A 21,794-nucleotide genomic window follows, 5' to 3' on the forward strand; every position below is an offset into this window, starting at 1 on the left:
AAGCACATAGCCTAGAATCTTAACGCAAACCTTCAGATAGAGCTCCAGGTGCTACGTTTAATCTTAGGTCATGTGCATTATCATATAATTTTCAAGAACGCATTCAGTACATATTCAGAATACATTATAGCGTTCACACTTTTATTTATGACAAATGCTCACTTAAGAACGGATAACTGCAATATGCATAGCTTAGATCATGCTTATTACTTTTCAACAATGCATGTTCACTCACTACATTTCCAGTTAAAGCAGATGAAGCACTCATTATTAGCCATGTGATGCGAAATTAAAAAGAGTGTTACAAAAACACGCAGCACTGATACAATCAGAAAAGGAGACAATAAGGAGACAATATGGACAACATTTAAAAGTTTAATAATAATCTGCAGTGTACATTCAGTGATAATTCAGTTTTTATGTTGCCAGACACTGTTGGTGAGACCAGAAAAAAACATTCAGGTACAGGATCTATATCATTTGCATTTTAACCATCTGACTATCTTAACACAGTCAGTTTTCAAATCTTGAATTATATGACCTTCCATTCCTCATACCAACATTTCCATGTAATCTATGTAGTCCTGTCAACAATATACATACTGACATCACTGTGCTAGTCATAACTGGAATGCTTTTCAAATCTATTCAGACGCATGTAGCTACAGAAAGCTACATAAAGCTATTACCCACAGAATATATCGAGTGCCTCAAACAGTGCTTCACAAACGAGTCGAGTACCTTTCCTTACTTCAGAAACAAGTGTGATCCTTGTCCTGACTTAAATTTTAACCATGAGCAACAATCTGTTAACTTGTGATATTAATGTTTGCCTGGATTATTTATTTCTTTTTAATGTTTCTTTTCCTATATCACTCTAAGCCCCTTGTACTGACACACTACTGTTGGTGCTGACATTTATTTTTTTTGTCTTTTCCCTGCATTTTGCCAACACAGAAACTTAATGGCACAAGAACTGACCAGTAAGAAACTTTTTACAAGAAGACTGAAATAAACAGTTACCAGGGGTAACACATTAAACAGAAATCTAAGATCAGTTGAAAACAAAAGTAATCAGTCATTTAAAAAAGCCTGTTAATTTCAGCTGTATCTTGGCTGATAAAAGAACAACAACAGAATTAAATATTTTCATTATATATTTTTAAATTATTTATAAAATATATTTTCACAATTCTTTCTTTTTTGTGTTTGTGTAACAAATGCTACTGTAGCTTTAGTTGAACACCAGTGTTTGTTTATTTATTTTTTTGTTTTTACTCTTGCAACAAAACATTAAAGGGATTGTCACATAACAACAGGTTATTAAAAATGATCATAGTAAACCCAATACAGAGTTTCACAAGCAAGACATGAGTGACGACCCCTTCTATCCTAGTCCCATAGATAAGTAAAAAAAAAAAAAACAACAACAACAACAACAACAACAACAATTACAACAAATAAAAAAGCAAGGAAAAAAAAAAACAAGACCAAAGCACAATGCTCCATTGGCTACAGTCAAGAATGGGCACAAAAGATTTCAAAGGCAATGAGTCTTTTTTCCATGGAGCATGTTTCATCAACTTCAGAGGATTGTGAGAGTTAGCTTAATTTGTGGTAATAAACACATATATCAGTTTTATTTACTTATTACATTAAACAAAGTCTTGAGGAAACCCGAAGAGCTTTGTCCTATCTGATGAAGAAAGAAATAAGTAAATGAAATGAGATCTGCAGAGCACTCCCACACATTCATGTATAACTAATGTTGGGAAAGCTGAGCTGGGCAGTGTAGAACATGGGAAAGTTCTCCTCCAGAACAATGGATTATTCTCTCTGGGTACAATGGGACCATTCGGCAGCTGAAGCAAACTGCACACTGAAAAAGGCATTATCCAAAAGCAGTCTATTATGAGTCTAAAAGGCAATGCGTGTACTCAGATGGCACCCTGGTCCTCCAAAAGGTCTTTCCCCCTTAAGGATAAAAAAAGATTGAGTGAGACAAGAAGGGGGATGGGATTAGCATGCACACAGCTAACACTGACCTGCTTGTCCACTGTTTTCCAAAAGAGAAACAGAAGAAAAACAAACAAACAAGACAAGAATTCCTGTTACTATGAAGCCCTGGCTTCTGCCTGAGCCTGGCAGACATATTTTTTGTCCAGCATACTCTTCCTTGGTGCCTAACTAAAGTATGCAACTTCTCTCTCTAGAGACAAAGCTGTGTGCCCCTTCTTTCTGTCTCATATAAACACACACTCAGAACAGCACTTGCAGTCTAGGTGGAAGTGTCTGTGAGCTAGTTAAAGCACAATGTCCTTCAAGCGCCTGCTACTAGGGGATTCTTTCTCCCGTCCATCCTGCAGTTGTGTGTTGATCTCACGCATGGCCGGCTCGCTGTCTTTGCCCTCTGGCTGGCGCAGCAGACTACGGTTTGCGATGCGCTCAACATCGCAGCATTTTAATGTATTGTAGCCAGTGGGTGGCTTGGACTGCGGGCTCTTAAGGTGTGCCGGTGATGTGATGGGGCTGATGGCCTCACGCCCGTTTCCGGCCTCACGAATGCCACTGTTAGCTTTAGGGCTGCAGATGCCTGTGGTCATCTCATTTGTCCTCGTGCCTTTAGGCTCCTCATCTGGACCGTCCTTGCCAAAGGTGGCAAAAGTCCTTTTGCTGGTTCCACAGTCCTCATAATGTGGCACATCCATGCCAGTAGCCTCAATAGACAGGGCGATGACGTCACGACTGTGCTCGGGTGACTTGACATGTGCTGACACTGGCACACGTGGCATCCAGCAGCGGTCTGAGTGGCCCAGGATCCGACACTCGTCCTGGCAGTGGAAGCCTTCTGAGGGATCTGAATGGATGAGAAATAGGAAATTAGTTTTGTTTCTTAAATTGATGACAAAACTGTTGTTCTTCTTTGTTTACTATTACATTTTTCACTCTTTCTTCTTACATGTCAACGCAGTCATAAAAATAATGCAAAGAAAGTGGCAAGTTCAGAACATCCACTCTAATTTCATGCAAGTAGCTTCTCTCATAGACAATATCTCAGCATTGTAATTTTCATCACAGCCAATTTATTCCAGTTAAAGCTAAAGCTTAATAAACAGTCTTGTGAAAAAGAAAGTAGATCCTGTTTCAGTTCTTTGTTTTAATTTTTCAGGGCCTAAATAACAGTTGCGTGGTCTGCACAAATGTCTTTATACAAACAAATAACCTCAGGTGACAAAAAAAAACAACAACAACAACAACAACAAAAAAAACAGATTTCAATATGTAGTATTTTTTCCCCCAAAACGTAAACTAACATTCAGAAACCAGGTGGCAAAAAATAAGAACACCCTTCCTACTTCCACACTCATTAAGAGAATAATTCGCAGCCAGATGTTCCTAAAAAAATGCACAAGATTAGTTAATCATCAAAAAGTGTGACTACCTCCATAGAAGCTTTTGGCCGTTTGGTGTTCTGGAGCACTCATGTTATTATTCCAAGAAGAAAGGACATCAGCCATGACCTCAGAGAAGCAACTGTTGCTGCTCATCAATCTGGGAAGGGTAATAAGGACATCTCCAAACAATTGGAAATTCATCATTCTACATTGAGAAGGATTGTTACAAATATAGAGCCTTCAAGACAGCTGCCATTCTTCCCAGGAGTGGGTATCCCAGCAGATTCAGTCCTAGGTCAGACCAACAGGATAATGATCCAAAGCACACCAGCAAATCGACATCTGAATGGCTAAAGAAGAAAAAATCAAGGACTTGGAATGCCCAAGTCAAAGTGCAGATCTCAAACCCATCGAGATGCTGTGGCAGGATCTTAACAGAGCTGTGCATAAATGAATGCCCTCAAACATTAATGAACTGAAGCAATATTGCAAAGAAGAGTGGGGCAAAATTTCTCCAAAATGATGCAAGAGACTGATAAACTCCAACAGAAATGTTTACTTCAAATTATTGTTGCTAAAGGTGGTTCTACATGTTACTGAATTTTAGGGTGTACTTATTTTTTTCCCACCTGGTTTCTGAATGTTGGTTTACTTTTTGGAAAAAAATACTACATATTGAAATCTGTTGTGTCTTAGATCAACTTAGACAAGAACTAATTATTTTTCTGGGAATTAATTCCCACTGCCATAATCCACAGATGTTGTGAGAAGTTACAAAATGTTTTTTAAGGGGTAACTGCATTTCATATTCTTCCAAAGTTAAGGCCTCTAGGAATAAACGGTTCAAGGCGCTAGTAAAAAAGATTCATGATCTAGAACACCAACTGGCCCGGGTTTTTTCTGACAAGCTTTATCAGGAGCTCTCTTTATTGAAAGCAGAATATACTTCTCTATCTATATCTAAAGCTGAGTTTATTATTCACAGAACAAAGCAAAAATACTATTTTAATGCAGATAGGTCTAGTAGATTGCTTGCATTGAAACTCACAGTGCGAATCCAAAGCCAGCACTGATGTAATTAAAACTAGCTCTGGTGAAATTACTACGGACCCAAAGGCTGTTAATAATGAGTTTAACTTATTTTACTCTATGCTGTATTCGTCTGAGGTTTCCCTTGACAGAGGAAAATGCAGTGATTTTCTCAGTGATCTGGATCTCCCCACTTTACCAATATCTGCTCAAGAATCACTAGATGCACCTTTAACACTGGAGGAACTCCACAATGCAGCTAAACTGTTACAGAAAGGTAAATCACCTGGCCCTGATGGAATTCCTCCAGAGTTCTATCTAGCCATCTGGGACATTGTGGGTCCCCTAATTTTGAAGTCCATGAATTATGCCATTGATCACGGTACACTTCATAGAGATCAAAATGTAGCCCTCATTACCCTGTTGCTTAAAAAGGATAAAGATCCATTAAGTTGCTCTAGTTATCGTCCAATATCTTTGATATCAGCCAAAGTTAAGATCCTAGCCAAAGCATTGGTTTTACGATTGGAACCATATATTGACAATTTGATCCATTATGACCAGACTGGCTTTCTGAAGGGCCGTCTAGCATCGGATAATATGCACCGATTGTCACACATTATTGATCATGCGCGCACCAGTAATGTTACCTCTGCCATTTTTTCTTTGGACACTCTCAAAGCGTTTGACAGACTTGAATGGGACTATCTATGGGCTGTTCTGGAGCGATTTGGATTTGGCCCCAAGTTCCTAAATATTACACAACTGTTATATAAATGTCCTTCTGCCTCCGTAATGACAGGTTCCTGTCAATCTCAACCTTTTTCACTTCAAAGGGGTTGCCGGCAAGGCTGTCCCTTATCACCACTTTTATTTGCATTTTCACTAGAGCCTCTTGCATAAGCTCTTAGACAAAGCCAAACAATTACACCTATAACTATCAATAACTCCCATCATCACATCTCATTGTATGCTGATGATATTATGCTTTATCTTTCAGATTTAAATACCTCTCTACCAGAGGATTTGCGATTGTTCAATTTCTTTAGCACTATGTCTGGATACAAAATAAATTGGGATAAGTCATCCTTAATGGCACTTAATAGTATCACTAAAGCAACCTCTCTACCTAGTGGCATTGTCTTTGCTAATTCATGTACTTATCTTGGTATTAAAATTGTTGATTCTCTGTCTAGGGTTGCTCAGACAAATTTTTTTGAAATCAGTCAGAAAATTAAGCGGGATATACAGAGGTGGGACAACTTAAAAATGTCAATGCAAGCTAGAATCAGTACAGTTAAAATGAACATTTTACCTAGAGTTAACTTTTTATTTTTCATGCTCCCTTGTTTTCCTCCCCCTACATTTTTCAAAGAAATTAATTCATTAATTTCTAAATTCATCTGTGGTGGTAAGCGTCCTACAGTCCGTTTTTCAGTATTACAGCGTGCAAAACTGCATGGCGGTCTTGCTCTCCCTAACTTAATGCTTTACTACCTTGCTTTCCAAATTGGGGCCATGCGTGTCTGGGTGAACACCCACTCCAAAGTACCCTGGAGGAGTATTGAGTCTGACTGTGTTCTCCCCTATAGGCTTCAAGATCTGCCTTTTACTGCTGTAGGCTCAAGAAGCTTACATCAGAAGTTCAGAAACATTATTTCAACTACTTTAAAAGCTTGGTTTAATGCAGAAAAGATCATACAGGTAATGTTAAAAAAATCTCATGTCAGTCTCCTCTCTGGAACAATACCCGCCTATTATGTGGTAATCAGCCTTTCAGTTACCCTCCCTGGTCCTTAAAAGGTGTGCTCACATTTGGTGATATATTCAATGGTAGTGGACTGTGCACATTTCAGGATATTCAAGCAGATTATTCCAGGTACCTCCTTTTTTATGTATTTGAAGTTAAGGTCTGCAATGAAAGCATATGGGGTACCCTGGAATTCTAGCTTAGATGATCACCCATTGTTAAAGTGGATCAAAAACACTGGAAACTGTCAGGGCACAGTCTCCTTGATTTATAAGCAACTACTTGAATGCTCATATAAGTCCTTGAAGATACTAGCGGTGTGGGAGAGAGAACTAGCCCAAGCTTTAAAAGAATTGTTTTAAATTGAAGATGCATTATTCTGTGTGGTAATTTGCTGCCGTGGTTTATTTGTATGTTCCTTTTAAATTACCCTGAAATATTATTCACTGTACTTATGTGTGTTTTTTTTTCCTTTTCTTAGTATTTACACTGTCATTCAAGCTCTGCAATGTTATTATTTAAAAAAAAAAAAGAAGTAATTATCATACAGCTTTCATCAATGAAATTGTTCTGATTAACCCCAAATAAAGACCAGCTGTTTCTGTAGGATTTTCTTCACATCTTCTTGGTTTCATCTGACTTCTGAAGCCACGGTCTGCAAAGAGACTACAAACCCCGTACAAAGCCACTGCTGAAAGGTATCAATCAGCAGAGAGGTACAAAAATTTTGCAAAACATTAGATGTATCATGACACACCGTGAAGGCCATCATCACCAAGTCGAGAAAATGGAACACCACAGTGACATCACCAAGAACTCCACACGCATCAATGGACCACTTTTGGTTGGTACTAACCACTGCATACCGGGAACACCCCACAAGACCTTCCATTTTGGAGATGCTCTAACCCAGTTTTCTAGCCATCACAATTTGGCCCTTGTCAAAGTTACTCAGATCCTTATGCCTGTCCATCTTTCCTGCTTCTAACACATCAACTCTGAGAACTGACTGATCACTTGCTGTCTAATCTCTTGACAGGTGCCATTGTAACGAGATAATTACACTTAATCACTTCACCTGTCAGTGGTTTTAATCTTATGGCTGATCAGTGTATACTGTATCCAATTTTTATCTCAGAAAATTAGACTCAGAATATTAGCTAAATTATGGTCTTTTTTATCTTCCATTTGCTTTCACAAAGAATAATAACTAGGAGAATTCCAAACTGTGTGCTGCTGGTATGTTGATTTTCCTGCTAGGCTCTCCTTCTCACTTCGGGTCAACTTCTCTCCATGCGCGCACACACACACAAGCATACACACTCCCTAAAGCACTTTCCGTGCTTTAATGTTTCCCCATAGAGCATATGCATGATTAACGGTTATGTGCAGTGCTTTCTGTACGTTAGGGGTAAAACACAATGCCATTATCTGTATCTATATCTGTTTAGTGCTCCTAATATTCATATCTATTTTCACATTCTGATTTAAATCAGAAGTGGGTGTGGTCTATACCGGAAGCTTTTTTATGTTAACCCTACCACTATGTAATGGAAACTCTGGAAAACACTCAAATAACAGGGCTGCTGGAAAAAAAATCTCATTTTTCATTCACAAAATCTAACAACAAATAGCAATTTGCAGAGCATAACTTAATTTAACTCCTGTGGAACATTCCATAAAAATCTGAAAAATTCACTGGACATACTATCAGAATCTGCTGTAGAGCTGTGACACAGTGCTTCTGTGAGTCAAGCTAGGGTCCTTGAAGTAGCATTTCATTATAATTGTCATCTTAAATGATAGAGAACAATCATTATTATAGAAAATCTTCTTTTAATAACAACGGAGAATGATCATTTAAGAATGATGAAAAACACACAATGAACGTACAAGTTTTAGAATGAATTAAATGATTCTTTTTTGGAGAACCCAGCAGAGATATACTGCTCTGTGCATAGTGCACAGCTATATGTAGTGCCAACTCAATGTATTAAATCATATTTTTTTTACTTGTACAGAAATATGGTAAAAATCTGGCTTTATTTTGTAACTCTTAGAGATACAGGCAAATGGATGCCCACACATGATCATGAGGCAGAGAGTAGAGAGAAATGGGAAAATGGTGAACATCACAGCTATCCTTTGCTTTAACAGCAAAATGAAGATATCAAAAAGGAATGGAAGGTTAGCCTCTAGGCTAAGGTTGGCTCAAGTGACTTACATTAGCTCGTAATAAATAGGCCTGGTGAGCACACACAAGCTTGAAAAGGCTTTTTATTACTAAAAGTCAATGCCATCACCATAGCAACATCTGCGATATCCATATATATATATATATATATATATATATATATATATATATATATATATACACAGCAGCAGTGACTAGCTAGAACACCTGGCAAAGCACAATATCTTTCCCCAAAATGCTCTTCTCATCTGAATATGCTTGGCTTTTTTAGAAACATTGATTTGTTTACATCCTGTACTTCAATATGTAGCACTTTAAAGAGCCTCACAATTTTTATTCATGAATGATCTGAGGATAATGAAAGTCCTTTTTAAATATTTGTTTCCTTTAGTAGGAAGGACACGCTTATGTCATGTGGCAATCTTTTGCCAGGGTCCTTTTTTTGCGGTCTCCGGTGGTGCCGTTGTAAATTACATCTTTCTGAAAAGGATTAACAGCTCTCTCACATCCTGCTACCACTTTATCCTCAAATCACAGATGTTTCTGTCAAAGGTCTGCACTAACAATAACAAATGGCAACAGAACATGCCAGCCTGCCAATCCCAGATAAAACTATATCTCTTGCTTTTTTCGGCATGCAAAAGATAACATGATGTTAAAAGTGAAAGCAATTAAATGCTCAATACAGCTTAACTTCAAGCAAAGCCAGAAAAAGAGCAGCACAGGTAGAATACCACCCAACTACTCCCCCTCACAGAGAAGGTCTATTGAAATTCATCAGGAGAGTAAGCTTGCCAATCACTTGTATTAAAAAAGATGTAAAGAACAGTTCGCTGCTTCAGAGTAGTATGTCAGCTCTGGGGTGGGATATTTTTCACTGCTCTGTAAATAAAGTTGACTTACAGAAATAATACATTAATATCCAAGTCTCACAGCATTGCTGACAAATCAGAAATGTTGCAGTTTAGTACTCTAATGTTTTGGATCATTTGAAATATGTGTACCTAGATATGCATACTACAGAGGCTAAATAATAATACATATTGCCACACATTGCCAAAAAAAAATTCTCTTGATGTTCTCATTTTGTAATCAACAAAATAAATCGATAAAATTTGTTGCCATTTAGACTGCCCTTACAAAAAAGAAGTTTATTCAAGTGTGCTGTTAGTATACATCTTTTAAACTAAAAATAAGATAGTATATTTTCTACATTTTATGTACTTATCAGAGATATACTTAACAAAATTATACTGAAGTATGCTTGGCTTAGAAAAGTCTATTTGGCCTATACTTGTACTTAATCTTTTGATCGAGATATACTTAGAAAAGTATAATTAAGTATTCTAAGTATATGTGGCTTGTAGTTGTGTTTACTCTTTTGATAGAGTAGCCTATAAAATACTTTTTTTTCACACATATTGGCTTCTTTGAGGTAGTACTCCAGCATATGTTTTACATACTATCTTATAAACTTACAAGTTTATAGTAAGAAGTCAGCTTTAGGGCAGAATAGCTTAGAGTAAATAGTACATGGGTGGAACGGAACATAAATGCTAAATCTAAATGCTGCATTTAGAACTTTTGAACACTGGTGTGCTATCACAATTCCAAATTAGCATCAAGATATCTTTTCGAAGAACTCCATTGTCACATAACTTTTGATGTTCTTGCAGAAGTTGCTTAATTAAGTTGCATAATTTTACAGTAGTTTTCAGGGTTTTTTTTTAAATAATATACAAAAACTCTGTAAAATGAAAGACATTATCCGTAAATTAACAACCTAACTGTTATTTTAAGTATTATACAAATAATGATAAATTACATTTATTTCTCTTTTTTTAAATAGAGAAATTACTATATTTTTATACAGTAATTTTTCTGCTTTCTTAAACTACATACAAATTTATGTAAAATGGCAATAATTATGGCACTTGCATTTACATTTACATTTATGGCATTTGGCAGACGGTCTTATCCAGAGCAATATTTTTTAAATTATATTTAATTATCTGTAATTAAATATGTAGCTCATTAAATTGTTAGTATGCTCATAAACCTTTATATAATGTTTTTCTTTCTGTAATTTTAAGGTAAATCTTATTAGTTTTATATTTATGTGTACTTTTACATTCATACTCAGTAATTTTGGATACAAATTTAACAAACATTTTTCATCATCAAACATAGCGCATAGTTTTTTTTTTTAAGGTGTACAAAGCTGGACTGCACTTACATGCCACTGAATCTGAAAAAAGTAAAATGATTAAAGGCAAAGTCAGGAAAACAATGCATTGCAGTAGTCCAAGCAGGAAGTAGTAGGAAGTAGTAGAAGCAAGAATGATAAGCTTTAAGTCCTTTAGAGCAGCAACATGCTTGAAAGTTTCAACCTCGAGAGACCAGTGAAGCAGAAACTTTTTGCCATATGTGATTTGGTGTGGACTTACTATTTAAAGTGTTCACAATAGGCAAGGCTTCAGAACGGAGAATAACAGAAATGATAGTGAACCAAAAAACACCCTTTATTTTTATTCAAACCCAAAGGCATATTACAAAACAAAGCCTTCTTATATGAACATTTCTTGATGTTAACACTCCTGGACAAACCAGGAAAAATCAAGGAACATGTACAAACGTCAATTTCAATTTACATTGTCCCATATCAGGGATGGCTATTGGCTTAACCACCAACACCTTGGATCTGGCTGGCCCAGAGCTATGCAGAAAAATAAAGGCAAGAAGAGGGGGAAATGGCTTTGCAATGGACTGACTCACTCCATGCAGTTAATTAAAAGTCTGAAGACAAATGTAACTTGTATGGAATTATGGCAATGTTAGCAAATGGGTGTTTGCCAACTGTGGGCAGAGGTTTACCCCTAAACTAACAGGTCGTGTAAGACTGTGACACAGTAAAGGGGAAAATGTCACTGTTGTGTGCACAGTTGGCATTGTGGCATAGGAGTGGTTATAAAGGAAAGGTCAAGGATTTGTTAAAATGCAAGAGGGTCATTCTATGGGCCACATGAATGTAACAGTAATGTCACCATGATGTCAATCCAGCCATTAGCTTTTCATATAGGCCTACATACAGTATGTCATATGGATACATATGCAGTGATTGCTCTGTAGCTGTTTTGTAGCAGTGGTGGATGTAGGAGATTTTTGTTGATTGTTCCATCTCTGTTGCTGTCAGTCCTTATTTTGGTTCTTGCGCAAGCAATGGCATGAAGTTTGGGTGCTTGATTTGGGTGCTTGATTTTGTTTAAAGAACCAGTTCTAAACACTTAATAATAATAATAATAATAATAATAATAATAATCCACCACTGCTGATAGGCTAAATGTAGAAAAAACATTGCCTATGGATCAGTGTGTTGGAGTTGTGGTGGATCAACAGACTGAGAGACAGATGGACTGATAGACTGGTAGATCTGCATAGAAGTGGAATGACCAACCGTCTACACTTATTGAGTGTGGAAATATATATATGGTATATACTGTACTCTGTGTGTGTGTGTAAGCCTATAAGTTTTAATAAAAATTTACCATACGTTATTAAATTTTTTATTAATACACTGCATCGAAAACACAGTTTGACCAATTAATTAAATATTACAGCCTACAAATAAAACTAAATACACACATTTCTTTTCTTTCTTTTAAAACAAGTAATCTTTTCCTATAGTTGTTGCTATGTTACCATGTTGAAACAATTGCTATTGGCTGTCTCACCATGTTGCTTTGAGAATGATTGGTTAATCTGACTGTCATCCAGGAAACCGGCCAGTGACAGCTGGTGCGCACCTCTCACTGGTCAAATTTGAAAATGCATCTATTTGAGTGGGTGCTACTCGGATGGTTCACTAGTAACGGCTGTTACCTGGATTATCACCTGGATTATTTTACATCTGCCTGCTAAATCCTTATTTTGAGCAAATTTGAGTTATGGGATGTCAATGGAGAGCAAACAACTATAATATGGACACAGAGGAATAATCAGACGGGATCTATTTGGCCACTTAAGTGAAGTTAAGTGAATTTATATCCTGCAAAAATATTGGCGATATTAGGTAAGAAAACATTTTCCTGTTATTTTCTGTAATAACCTATCGTAACATTATGTTTTGTGTTCATGTCCTCAATTTACGTAGCCCTGTGTGTGTATGTTTTTGTACTGCTTCATCAGGATGTATATGGCTAATCGCCATATATTCCTGCCTAGTTGAGCCACCAACATATATTTGTAATTATATATTTTTAGATATATTTGTAACCCTTGTTAACTTGATATGGTTAGAGACGACCTATTTCACATTAACACCTGGTTTTACCATCCAAAATGTGAACATCCACAAATATGGTGTATACTGTTAGACAACTTAGGCTAATCCTGTCCTTGACTAATGAATATCTTATTCAATTAATGAATACAAAGCAATACACCTAAGTTGGAATGAATCAAAATTTATGTAAAGTTCCATGCACTTATATACATAATATATAAATTCACTGATAGTTCTTATTCTAATTGCAGAGACATGCTCATCAAGGTAAGATGATGACTGTCAGAGGGAAAAGTAGGTAAAAAACATACTACAGGTTGTTCCTCAGAAGATGTATGTCACTTTTAAGAATACAAAAGATGTATGTTTTCTGGGTGTTTATTGTAATATAGTTCATATTATTTGCCCCCTTTTTTAAAAAATCCTGATCAATCCACAGATTGAATGATACTGCTCTTATCATAGCAGCCATCTTCATCTCTCATTTGGTGTTCCTTGAAGTAAGTTACCCACAATGTAAAAAAAAAAAAATCATAATTTTATGGAAAAATAACTAAAGTAGTCTTTTTTTTTAATTGTATACAAAACCCTGTGTGGAGCTGTTGAGTGATATATTGCATGCCCATGTCTCTGTCAGTAAGCCAGTAGTTAATATTGTTTTTTTTTTTTTTTTTTTTTGTGTGTGTGTGTGTGTGTGTGTGTGTGTGTGTGTGTGTGTGCATGTGTTTTCCCCTCATGATCCAGATGTTTTGGGAATGAAAAGTCTCCTGCCGTGAGATCTTCAGAAGCAGTGAGTATTCATGTCATCCTGACATAAAGACAGTGAGTAGATACCATGCACACTAGTGGCCATATTATTGCCAGTTTGTTGGCACATGTTCATTTTATCTGTTTTCCTAAGAATTGACAATTACCTTTTGTGGGAGGAAACACATGTGAACACAGAGGCAGAACATGCAAACTCCACACAGAGGCACCAGTCTGGCTCAAACCCTTCAGACAATATTTTACACATCTATGCTGTTCTTGAGTTTAAAGACATAGCCAACCATCCTGACACAGCTGTACAATGAGTCCAGTGGTGCCAAATCAAAACAAGTGTCAAACCTCTCCTTTCAAATACATAGTGCCTCAAACACACCATGAGCATGTATCTCTATTTTCTAAGACTTTTTCCATCATGCTGGCCGGTAGGATTTGTAACACAATGGGGATGCGCAGTAATGTAAGTTGGCTGGTCATTCCCACAAAATTATCCAGGCAGTAGCTCTGCAATCCGAGGGCCACTATAATATGCATTCTGGATAAAAAACATTTAACTTTGTTTTAAACTTCAAAATATGCATATTTGATTGCTAAATTAAAATGGACCTGATAAAACACTCAGTTAACGTGGCACCAATGGATAATAAAACTATCAGGCTGGTAGTCGTGTCAGTAAAATATTATCTGGTCATCAATAGAAATAAGAACCAGGTTATAAAAAATGAACTTTTTAGTTTGTTTTACAAATTTTTCCTTTAACTACACAGAAATATATGATATAACTTATGCTTGTTTTGGAAAGATGTTAGAGAGATGCTATAGTTGGCCCAAACCAGTTATGTATGTGTAACTGCCTGTTTCTTTCTGAATAATTTTTACATTGCCTTTTCCAACACTGATAACTGCTAATGATAAGAAACTTTTTTTTACTGAGCTGGCACACTGAAAGGGGAAGAGACCCTTTTCGAAGACATATCGTCATCATCATCAACACAGCTGCAGTTTTATTAGATGGTTGATTTGATTTTGGTGTACCAATTGGCAATTTTTTTTTAAGCTACAACTGTGAAAAGTGTCCATTGATGTGAATCCTTGTCTTCCTTCTTTTGATGAGTCACATTTTTCTGACGGGAGTGAGAAGATGTACATTAGGTGCATTAGGTGTTTAAATTGGTAAACTTTTAATAACTAGCACTCTCAATGCTGACAGTACTGTGTTCATAATGGCAAATGTTGGTACAATTTAAACAAAGTTTGTTTTAGCTTGTTTAAAAAAATATGGTATGGTTAAAAAAAAAAAATAAAATAAAATAAAAAGTGAAATCCTACTTTTTAAGGCCTTTTCTGTGAATCTTAGTGTGTCCTTTTTTTTCTTTTCTTTTTTTCTCCCAGATGCACCATCCATCCATGTCCACAAGGATCCAGCTGATTACTGGCCATTTGGAAGTGGATTGTTCTCTATCTGCTATGTTGCACTGTCACTTCTGGTACAGATTCAAATTTACATTACATGGTTCCACACCATGTCATTACTCATGTGGAACCCTGAGTTCCTGAGTTGTTTTACAAACAATAGCTCATACATTGCGTTCTTCCACTGAGTTCTTCCAGGTGCCTATTACTTGACCTTGTATTTCTCTCTCATTGTGAGTGAAAGTGCAAACATCAGTCCATTTTGCTTTATTTCCTTCTCTGAACTTCATGATGACTGCCAAAGATAACATTGTAAGTATGAAATGTGCCACATTAATCTGGGTGACCTCTTTAAGGATGGCTGGGTACATGCCAGCCTGCAAATATGAGAATTTTTACTGCTGCCCTGTCTTTGGCTCAGCCTACTAAACATGCTGCTTTGAATGACTTTTAGGACAGTGACACTACTGTTCTTTAATTGCTTTTCATATTCATTTGCCTGCATAAGCAATGCTGAATGCATGTTTTCTGTGATAGAAGGTAAGCAGCTGACTGGTTTTGTGTACATGATCGGGGTCATACTCAGACCCTGTGTCCATTCCAACCCTGCAAGTTAGAGATGGGCCAGAAAGGAAATGATAGTCCTAGTGGTGCTGTTGACCAAGGCAGGCGATTCAGTCTGTGCGACATAAATCAGCCATGAGCCCTCAGCCCTGAGGGACTGCAAGATGGAGTGTGATGATCTTGGTTTTACAAATAGAGGGGGGAAGGCATCACCAAGCAACAGATGGACAGCTTGGAGCATGGACTTTTCCATCTACAGCAGACCCCCCCCCGCCTTGCTTCTTTCACACTCCTTCCACTCCTCACTGCTCAACTGCACTCTTTCTGTCCCCATACATCTGCTGTGCTCTCTCTTTCCTCTTTCGTCCAGCCCCTTCATCCAAATGACCTTTTATTTTATTCTCCAGTTCAATATTAATTATTGAGGATATTATAATCTGGCCATAAACCTGCTAATACTGCTGCATTGATGGCAGATCAACATTCATATCTTAGCATTAGTACCAGTCAATTTAGTGGGAAGTAAATCAGTGAAAAAGCAGAACCAGCACCAGTAACTGTGCCTTACACACAGTCTCCTCCATGAAGCCACAGTGCAGCTCCTCAGAGCTTAATGTACACTGACAGTTTCATTTATAACTGTGCTGTAGGCTTGTGTGATATAGATTTTTCCCTGTTCACAATATTCCATAAAAAATTGTGATAAACAATTGAATCCTCCAGAACTGAAAAAATACAGGAAAACAAGCATTTCCACAATTTCAAGTTTAAGGAGAAGGGAGGGTTTTTGGGAGGGCATGATCATATTATCAGCTGTGCAGTTGGAACTGTCAGCTGGCAGCTAAAATCATGAAAGCTCAGCTGGATGGTGGATTTTTAAGTGATTCTGCAGTAATGCACAGTAAACAGTAAAAAAATATATATTTTTATATAATCCTTTTACAAATCGGATTGTCTAATGTCCACATGGGTGAGATTTTCACTGTTCTGCAGGTGTTCATAATGAATGTGAAAATGTGATAAGCACACTTAAGATGTATGTAGGGACACAGTGAGGCCTCAGTTCTAGATTTTAGAAGAAGGCTGAGGATTTCCATGCCTCTCAATGCAACTATAATCACTGAGGCACTGAGCTGAGGGGATTTCCCTGGGGAATGCTTTGTTTGGATGTCACTGCATTCCTACTGTGGAGCAAATATCTCTCCTGTATGTGTCTGGCAACGAGACAGTGAACAAATTTGCGCAGGGTCATGCCAACTTTGTGGAAGCCACTGAAACAGACCCGAATTTATGTCACGGTTTCCTCCATGACCCTAGGAAATTGCTGACTCCCCAATAAGAGAAAGACAAGCACAAAAGAAACCCCTGTAACAGTATAAGCCCCAAGTCCTTTTTCTGATGGCTGCAGCTAACAGCCTCTATATCAGGAATGATGATGAATGCCAGGCAGTACATTCAGATGTTATCACATGGACAGATCTCCCCCTCTCCTTCCTTTTTTTTAGTTTGAGGAATTAATTGTGAAGGACCTCTTTAAATACACTGTAAAAAATTATGCATTCTGTGAACTATCTAGCTAATTTACTCAGAAACCCCTGAGTCTATGAAGAACAAAGGGACAAAAGCAGTCAGAAAATTACATCTGTGAGGGAATGAGCTGGGCTTTGGGGGTTGAGGAGGATGGGGGAGGGAAGCTGTGGAGGACCAGAGGATGCAAACTCATTGGCTGATTGGACACAAAGAATGAAATGATCTGTGAAATGTGCATTTCTAAAGAGCCTTTGTGAAATGTCTAGGGGACAGGGCAGCTTTACTTACAACAAACCTATGAGCCTTTTCTCTGTGATGGCTTTTAATTGCTATTTAAGCTGAGACAATGTGACTATTTTCAGGGGATAATTGCCACATATATAGATAGAAGCTTTAAGGATTTATTTATTTTATATTTTATATACTTCATGTCTCTGTGTTGTTAGAATTTTTTACTTTCACTTTCCATGACAAGAATTTTTCTGGGCTTACAATTTAAGATGAAAAACTGAAAAACTTGATGATTAGGACAACCAATATAAGACATCTAATTTAAACACTATTAATAAGTATCTTCAGTTGAATGATCATCACAGTTCTGATCTCAGTCTTGTCATTATTCAGATCTTCATCATTTAAGATGTACTCAACATCAATCATGATCATGCTTTGACATGTTGACTGTTTTCATCTTCTGAGGAAAACTGCCTTGACCACCTCTACATTCTTTCCCACAATGTATTACGGCTTCCTCTCCCAGTACTGTGTTGTTGAAAGTTTTTTTTTTTTTTCTTGTTAAATATGATGGGAATAAAGACAATATGGAAATACCAGTCTAGCTAAGACTGATGTAAACCTACCTGGACATCCTTCAATCACAGGGGCTAAAATCAATGCACTATCCTCACTAGGGCCTCATAAGCTTTTTGGTAGACTAACATCCCCAGTGCACTGTTCCTACTGAGGCTCCTGCAAGAACTCCTGCCTTTGTAGACTGTGATACATAATTAATGCAATATACCATCTCGTTTAGGTTGTATAGTGTGTGTGCCATGCTCAGATACATCTTTTTTTTATTTTATCTTGTTTCTCACACAAACATACTCTCTCTCTCTCTCTCTCTCTCTCTCTCTCTCTCTCTCACACACACACACACATACACACACATAAACACACACACACACATTTACTTCCTCAACTCAGCAATGCAGGGAAATGGGACAATGCCTATTGTACTTATTTTCCCACCTTTGCTGGTTTAGCCGTTCATGCAAAAACAGGTCAAGGCTGCCTTTCCTAAGATACAAATGCTGAGAGATGTGAGTCAGTGCTCCAGTATCAGATATCACACCTTAAACCTGCAATGCTGAGTCTTTCAGCTTCTTCCAGAGGCTAACTTTCAGAGCAAAGGCGTATTTATACTTGCCGTTAACTATGTGTATGTGTGCACAAGATGGCCGCCACATGTATCCTGTGGTAATTTGACACTTCGCTTGCGCACGTTCTCAGAAATTAACGCAATGCATCCCCATGGTACAATATCAGTGTAAATAGTGGTGGCAGTGTAGCACCATGTGATACTGCGTCCACAACTGACTAAACAAACTAACTTTGTGTCTCAAATCGCATACTTGTATACTATTCTATATCATGAACACTAACAGTTTTCTAATCGTTAACACTAATGGTTTTTAAAAGCCTCTTAAACCTACTGAAAGGTCTGTTTTAGTACCCCTCTTCTGGACTTTCTAGATTTGTCTATGTTTTTAAATGTAACCTCAGGGTTTTTTCAATTTGAGATGCAGCCCAATGACAATAATCACGCCCACTGCAGAAAGTTTTAAAGAGAAACAGACTTTCTCAGTGAGTTTAATGTTGCTGTGCATGAAATCACTAAACGTTACACACTAAATGTTACGCTAAATGTAACATTTGACTTGGAAACTAGATGGGCAAAAATGCTTTGGCTCTGACGTGCCATCTAGATGTACGCAAGCGAGTAAGTGAACAATGCAGCTCACATAGCTGCTGCGTGCATGTACGTATGCATGGAGAAAGCGAAGCAAATTTGCAGCTTAAAATAACTATATGACAAACATGAGGATTTCGAAAGAATGTTACATCTAATAACCTAGGAGACAGTACGATATGACAGTCACCAAATCATAATCCTGGATGAGTAGGCAGTAGAGATGGCTACAGCCTAACATAGTCCACATTCAAGTTTAATGTACTGAAAGAAGAGTCAATCCCCAAGATAATTATAATACAAAACAATGGACGACTTATAGCTTCTGTTTTTTTCAGTGTGTTAACTTTATATCATATTAGCGAGCCTATAGCACATTAGAAAGCTAAGTTAGCTAATATGTCTGTAATATTAGTGTTAGATTATTTTAACAGTTACCTATTTCCAACTGCGATTATCTGAAGAGGCTTCAAATGTCTATTGGTGAATAGGTTAAAAACAAGCAAAACGAACCTGTTTAACCATAAATATGTTGGACACCTAGTCAAAAAATTCACTTTCTAAATGAAATGTCAAATCGAAATGTCAAATCAAAAAATTCTTGACCAACATTAAACATGGCAAAATATCTGCCCCTTTCTGTTTCTCTATGCTGCCAGCGCAGCTGAGAAAAAAAAACTTGTAGGAGAAGAGCTGTGACTGGTATAACTTGCTCCAAACATGAGTTGAGACTAATGAAGTTAGTGGGTGAACCAGAATATTCATTTATTTCAAGGTGAGGAACGTGGAGTCTGGTAGTACTTACACTGTGTGTGAGACGGGCAGCAGCAGTTAGGAGTAATTGGATCTCCCTGATGCCTAAGCCCACTCCTAGTCTCATGCTGGGCTGTGACATTAAATGCCCTTATCAGTGGAAGACGGGTAAGAAAGAGCACAGACAAAAATCACCAGTTGTTTAGAATCATCCAGCACTCTGTCGTCACCATTTTGGCCTAACTGTAGAAACTGAATTTAGCCTGATGGATGTGATTATTCAACCTGGCATGGCTCTCTTCCAGTAAGGAAATGTGGGTTTCAATGGAGAGAAGAGGTGAAGTGTAGGCAGGTTTGTGTGGAGTAACAAGAATATTCAAAAACCATAAGAAGACTTAGACATCATTATGGACTCTCAGGTTGCATGTGCTAATAACCTTACATAGCAGGAAATTAAATGAGGTGTCCATTGTCAATGTTAAATGCCAATACCAGCCGAGATAGAGATTTAAAAGTTTATTAAGGTTCCTACTTCAGATCTTTTCTGATGTTAATGCGAGCTGAATAATGACAGAGTATGAACTTCATTATTGTGATGCATATTCCTGACTCTAAAAGGTTTTAAACCTCCCACTGATGTTGAAGAGTGAAAATCCAAGATGGTGGCACGACAATAGCATGCAGCAGCCACACCGAATCCAAAATTGTGCTATTTTTGTTTCTTATCCTGACTTTCTTTTTAATTTTATATGGGACATCGGGGCAACCGGTGCTGGTGTCTACCACAGCAGATACTGCTACAGTATAGAAATCAACCTGCATGATCTTCTGGAGAAGCTGGGGAGGGGACGTCATAAGCGTTGTGTGAGGAAGCGGAAGTGTGGCAAGAGGACGGGGGTCCATGCTAGGCTGAAAACAAACCCCAGACAGCCAGCTCTCCCATCCATTTTGCTCTCCAATGTCTGCTCCCTGGACAATAAATTGGACTACATCTGACTCCAGCAGAGTGGATGGCTGGAGTTTAGAGACTGCTACGTCTTAATTTTCATGAAGATGTGGCTCAGCGACAGAGTACCAGACACCGCCATTTACGTAGATGGGCTTGCCTCGTTTTGTGCAGAGAGAAATGCAGCTCTGTGCGGTCAGGCTCGCGGTGGTGGCTTGTGTGTTTACATCAACACGGAATGGTGCAAGAACTTGGAGCAAGTTTCTAGTTACTGCACATCGCTGGTCGAGTTTGTGACTGTTAGATGCAGACCATTTTATTTACCATGGGAATTCACCATGGTCCTTATAGTTGGAGTGTACATTCCCTCCAGTGCTAATGCTAAGGAGGCACTCTGCTAAATGTGTGGGGCTATTAGTGTACTGCAGAACGCACACCCCAACAGACTGTTTATTGCCAACGGAGATTTCAACCATGCGAATCAATGTTCCCTAAGTCAGTACTCCCTAAATTCCATCAGCATGTGGACTTTGCAATGAGAGGGGCAAACGCGCTGGATCTTATCCTCCCAATGACCAGGTGCTGTGTCTTACCACAGCTGATGTGAGGAATACTCTATGCAGAGTCGACCCACTGAAGCTGCTGGTTCAGACAACATTCCTGGCAGAGTGCTCAGAGGATGTGCAGACCAGCTGGTGAATGTTCTCACTGACATCTTCAACATCACCCTGAGCAGCGCTATTGTTGCTACATGCTTCAAGGCTTCAATTGTCCCCATGCTGAAGAAGTCTTCAATGTCCTGCCTCAATGACTACCGTCCCGTTGCACTCACACCCATCGTCATAAAATGCTTCGAGAGGGCCGTCATCAGGAACATCAAGACCCTGCTACCCCCTCACTGGATCCCTCTGCAATTCACTTATCATCCCAAGCGCTCAACAGATGATGCTATCACCACCACCCTCCATCTGGTCCTCACACACCTGGAAAAAAAATTAGCTTACGTTCGAATGCTGTTCATAGACTTCAGTTCAGCATTCAACACAATCATTCCTCAGCACCTGACTGGAAAGCTAAGCCTGCTGGGACTGATCACCTCCCTCTTCAACTGGATCCTAGATTTTCTGAGTAGGAGAACTCAGTCATTCCAGATCATCTCTAACATGTTGCAGCATCTCCAACACCACCACACTCAGCACTGAGG

The 21,794-nt window shown here is 38.1% G+C and overlaps 1 protein-coding gene across 3 annotated transcripts in view; it reads right to left on the reverse strand.

Moving 5' to 3' along the window:
* Positions 1 to 357: 357 nt before the first annotated feature.
* pcdh19 (protocadherin 19) overlaps positions 358 to 21,794 on the reverse strand; it is a 73,987-nt gene continuing 52,550 nt past the window's right edge. For 2 of the 3 annotated variants that reach the window (XM_026917661.3, XM_026917663.3), the window contains exon 5: positions 358 to 2,857. In XM_026917661.3, the coding sequence (XP_026773462.1) occupies positions 2,304 to 2,857 (554 nt within the window). In that variant the 3' untranslated portion in view covers positions 358 to 2,303. Of the gene's footprint in view, positions 2,858 to 3,442; positions 3,553 to 21,794 lie in introns of all 3 variants that reach the window. The other variant, XR_008301960.1, reaches the window with a different exon arrangement.

The sequence above is a fragment of the Pangasianodon hypophthalmus genome, chromosome 7, assembly GCF_027358585.1.
Source record: "Pangasianodon hypophthalmus isolate fPanHyp1 chromosome 7, fPanHyp1.pri, whole genome shotgun sequence".
Taxonomy (NCBI): Eukaryota; Metazoa; Chordata; class Actinopteri; order Siluriformes; family Pangasiidae; genus Pangasianodon; species Pangasianodon hypophthalmus.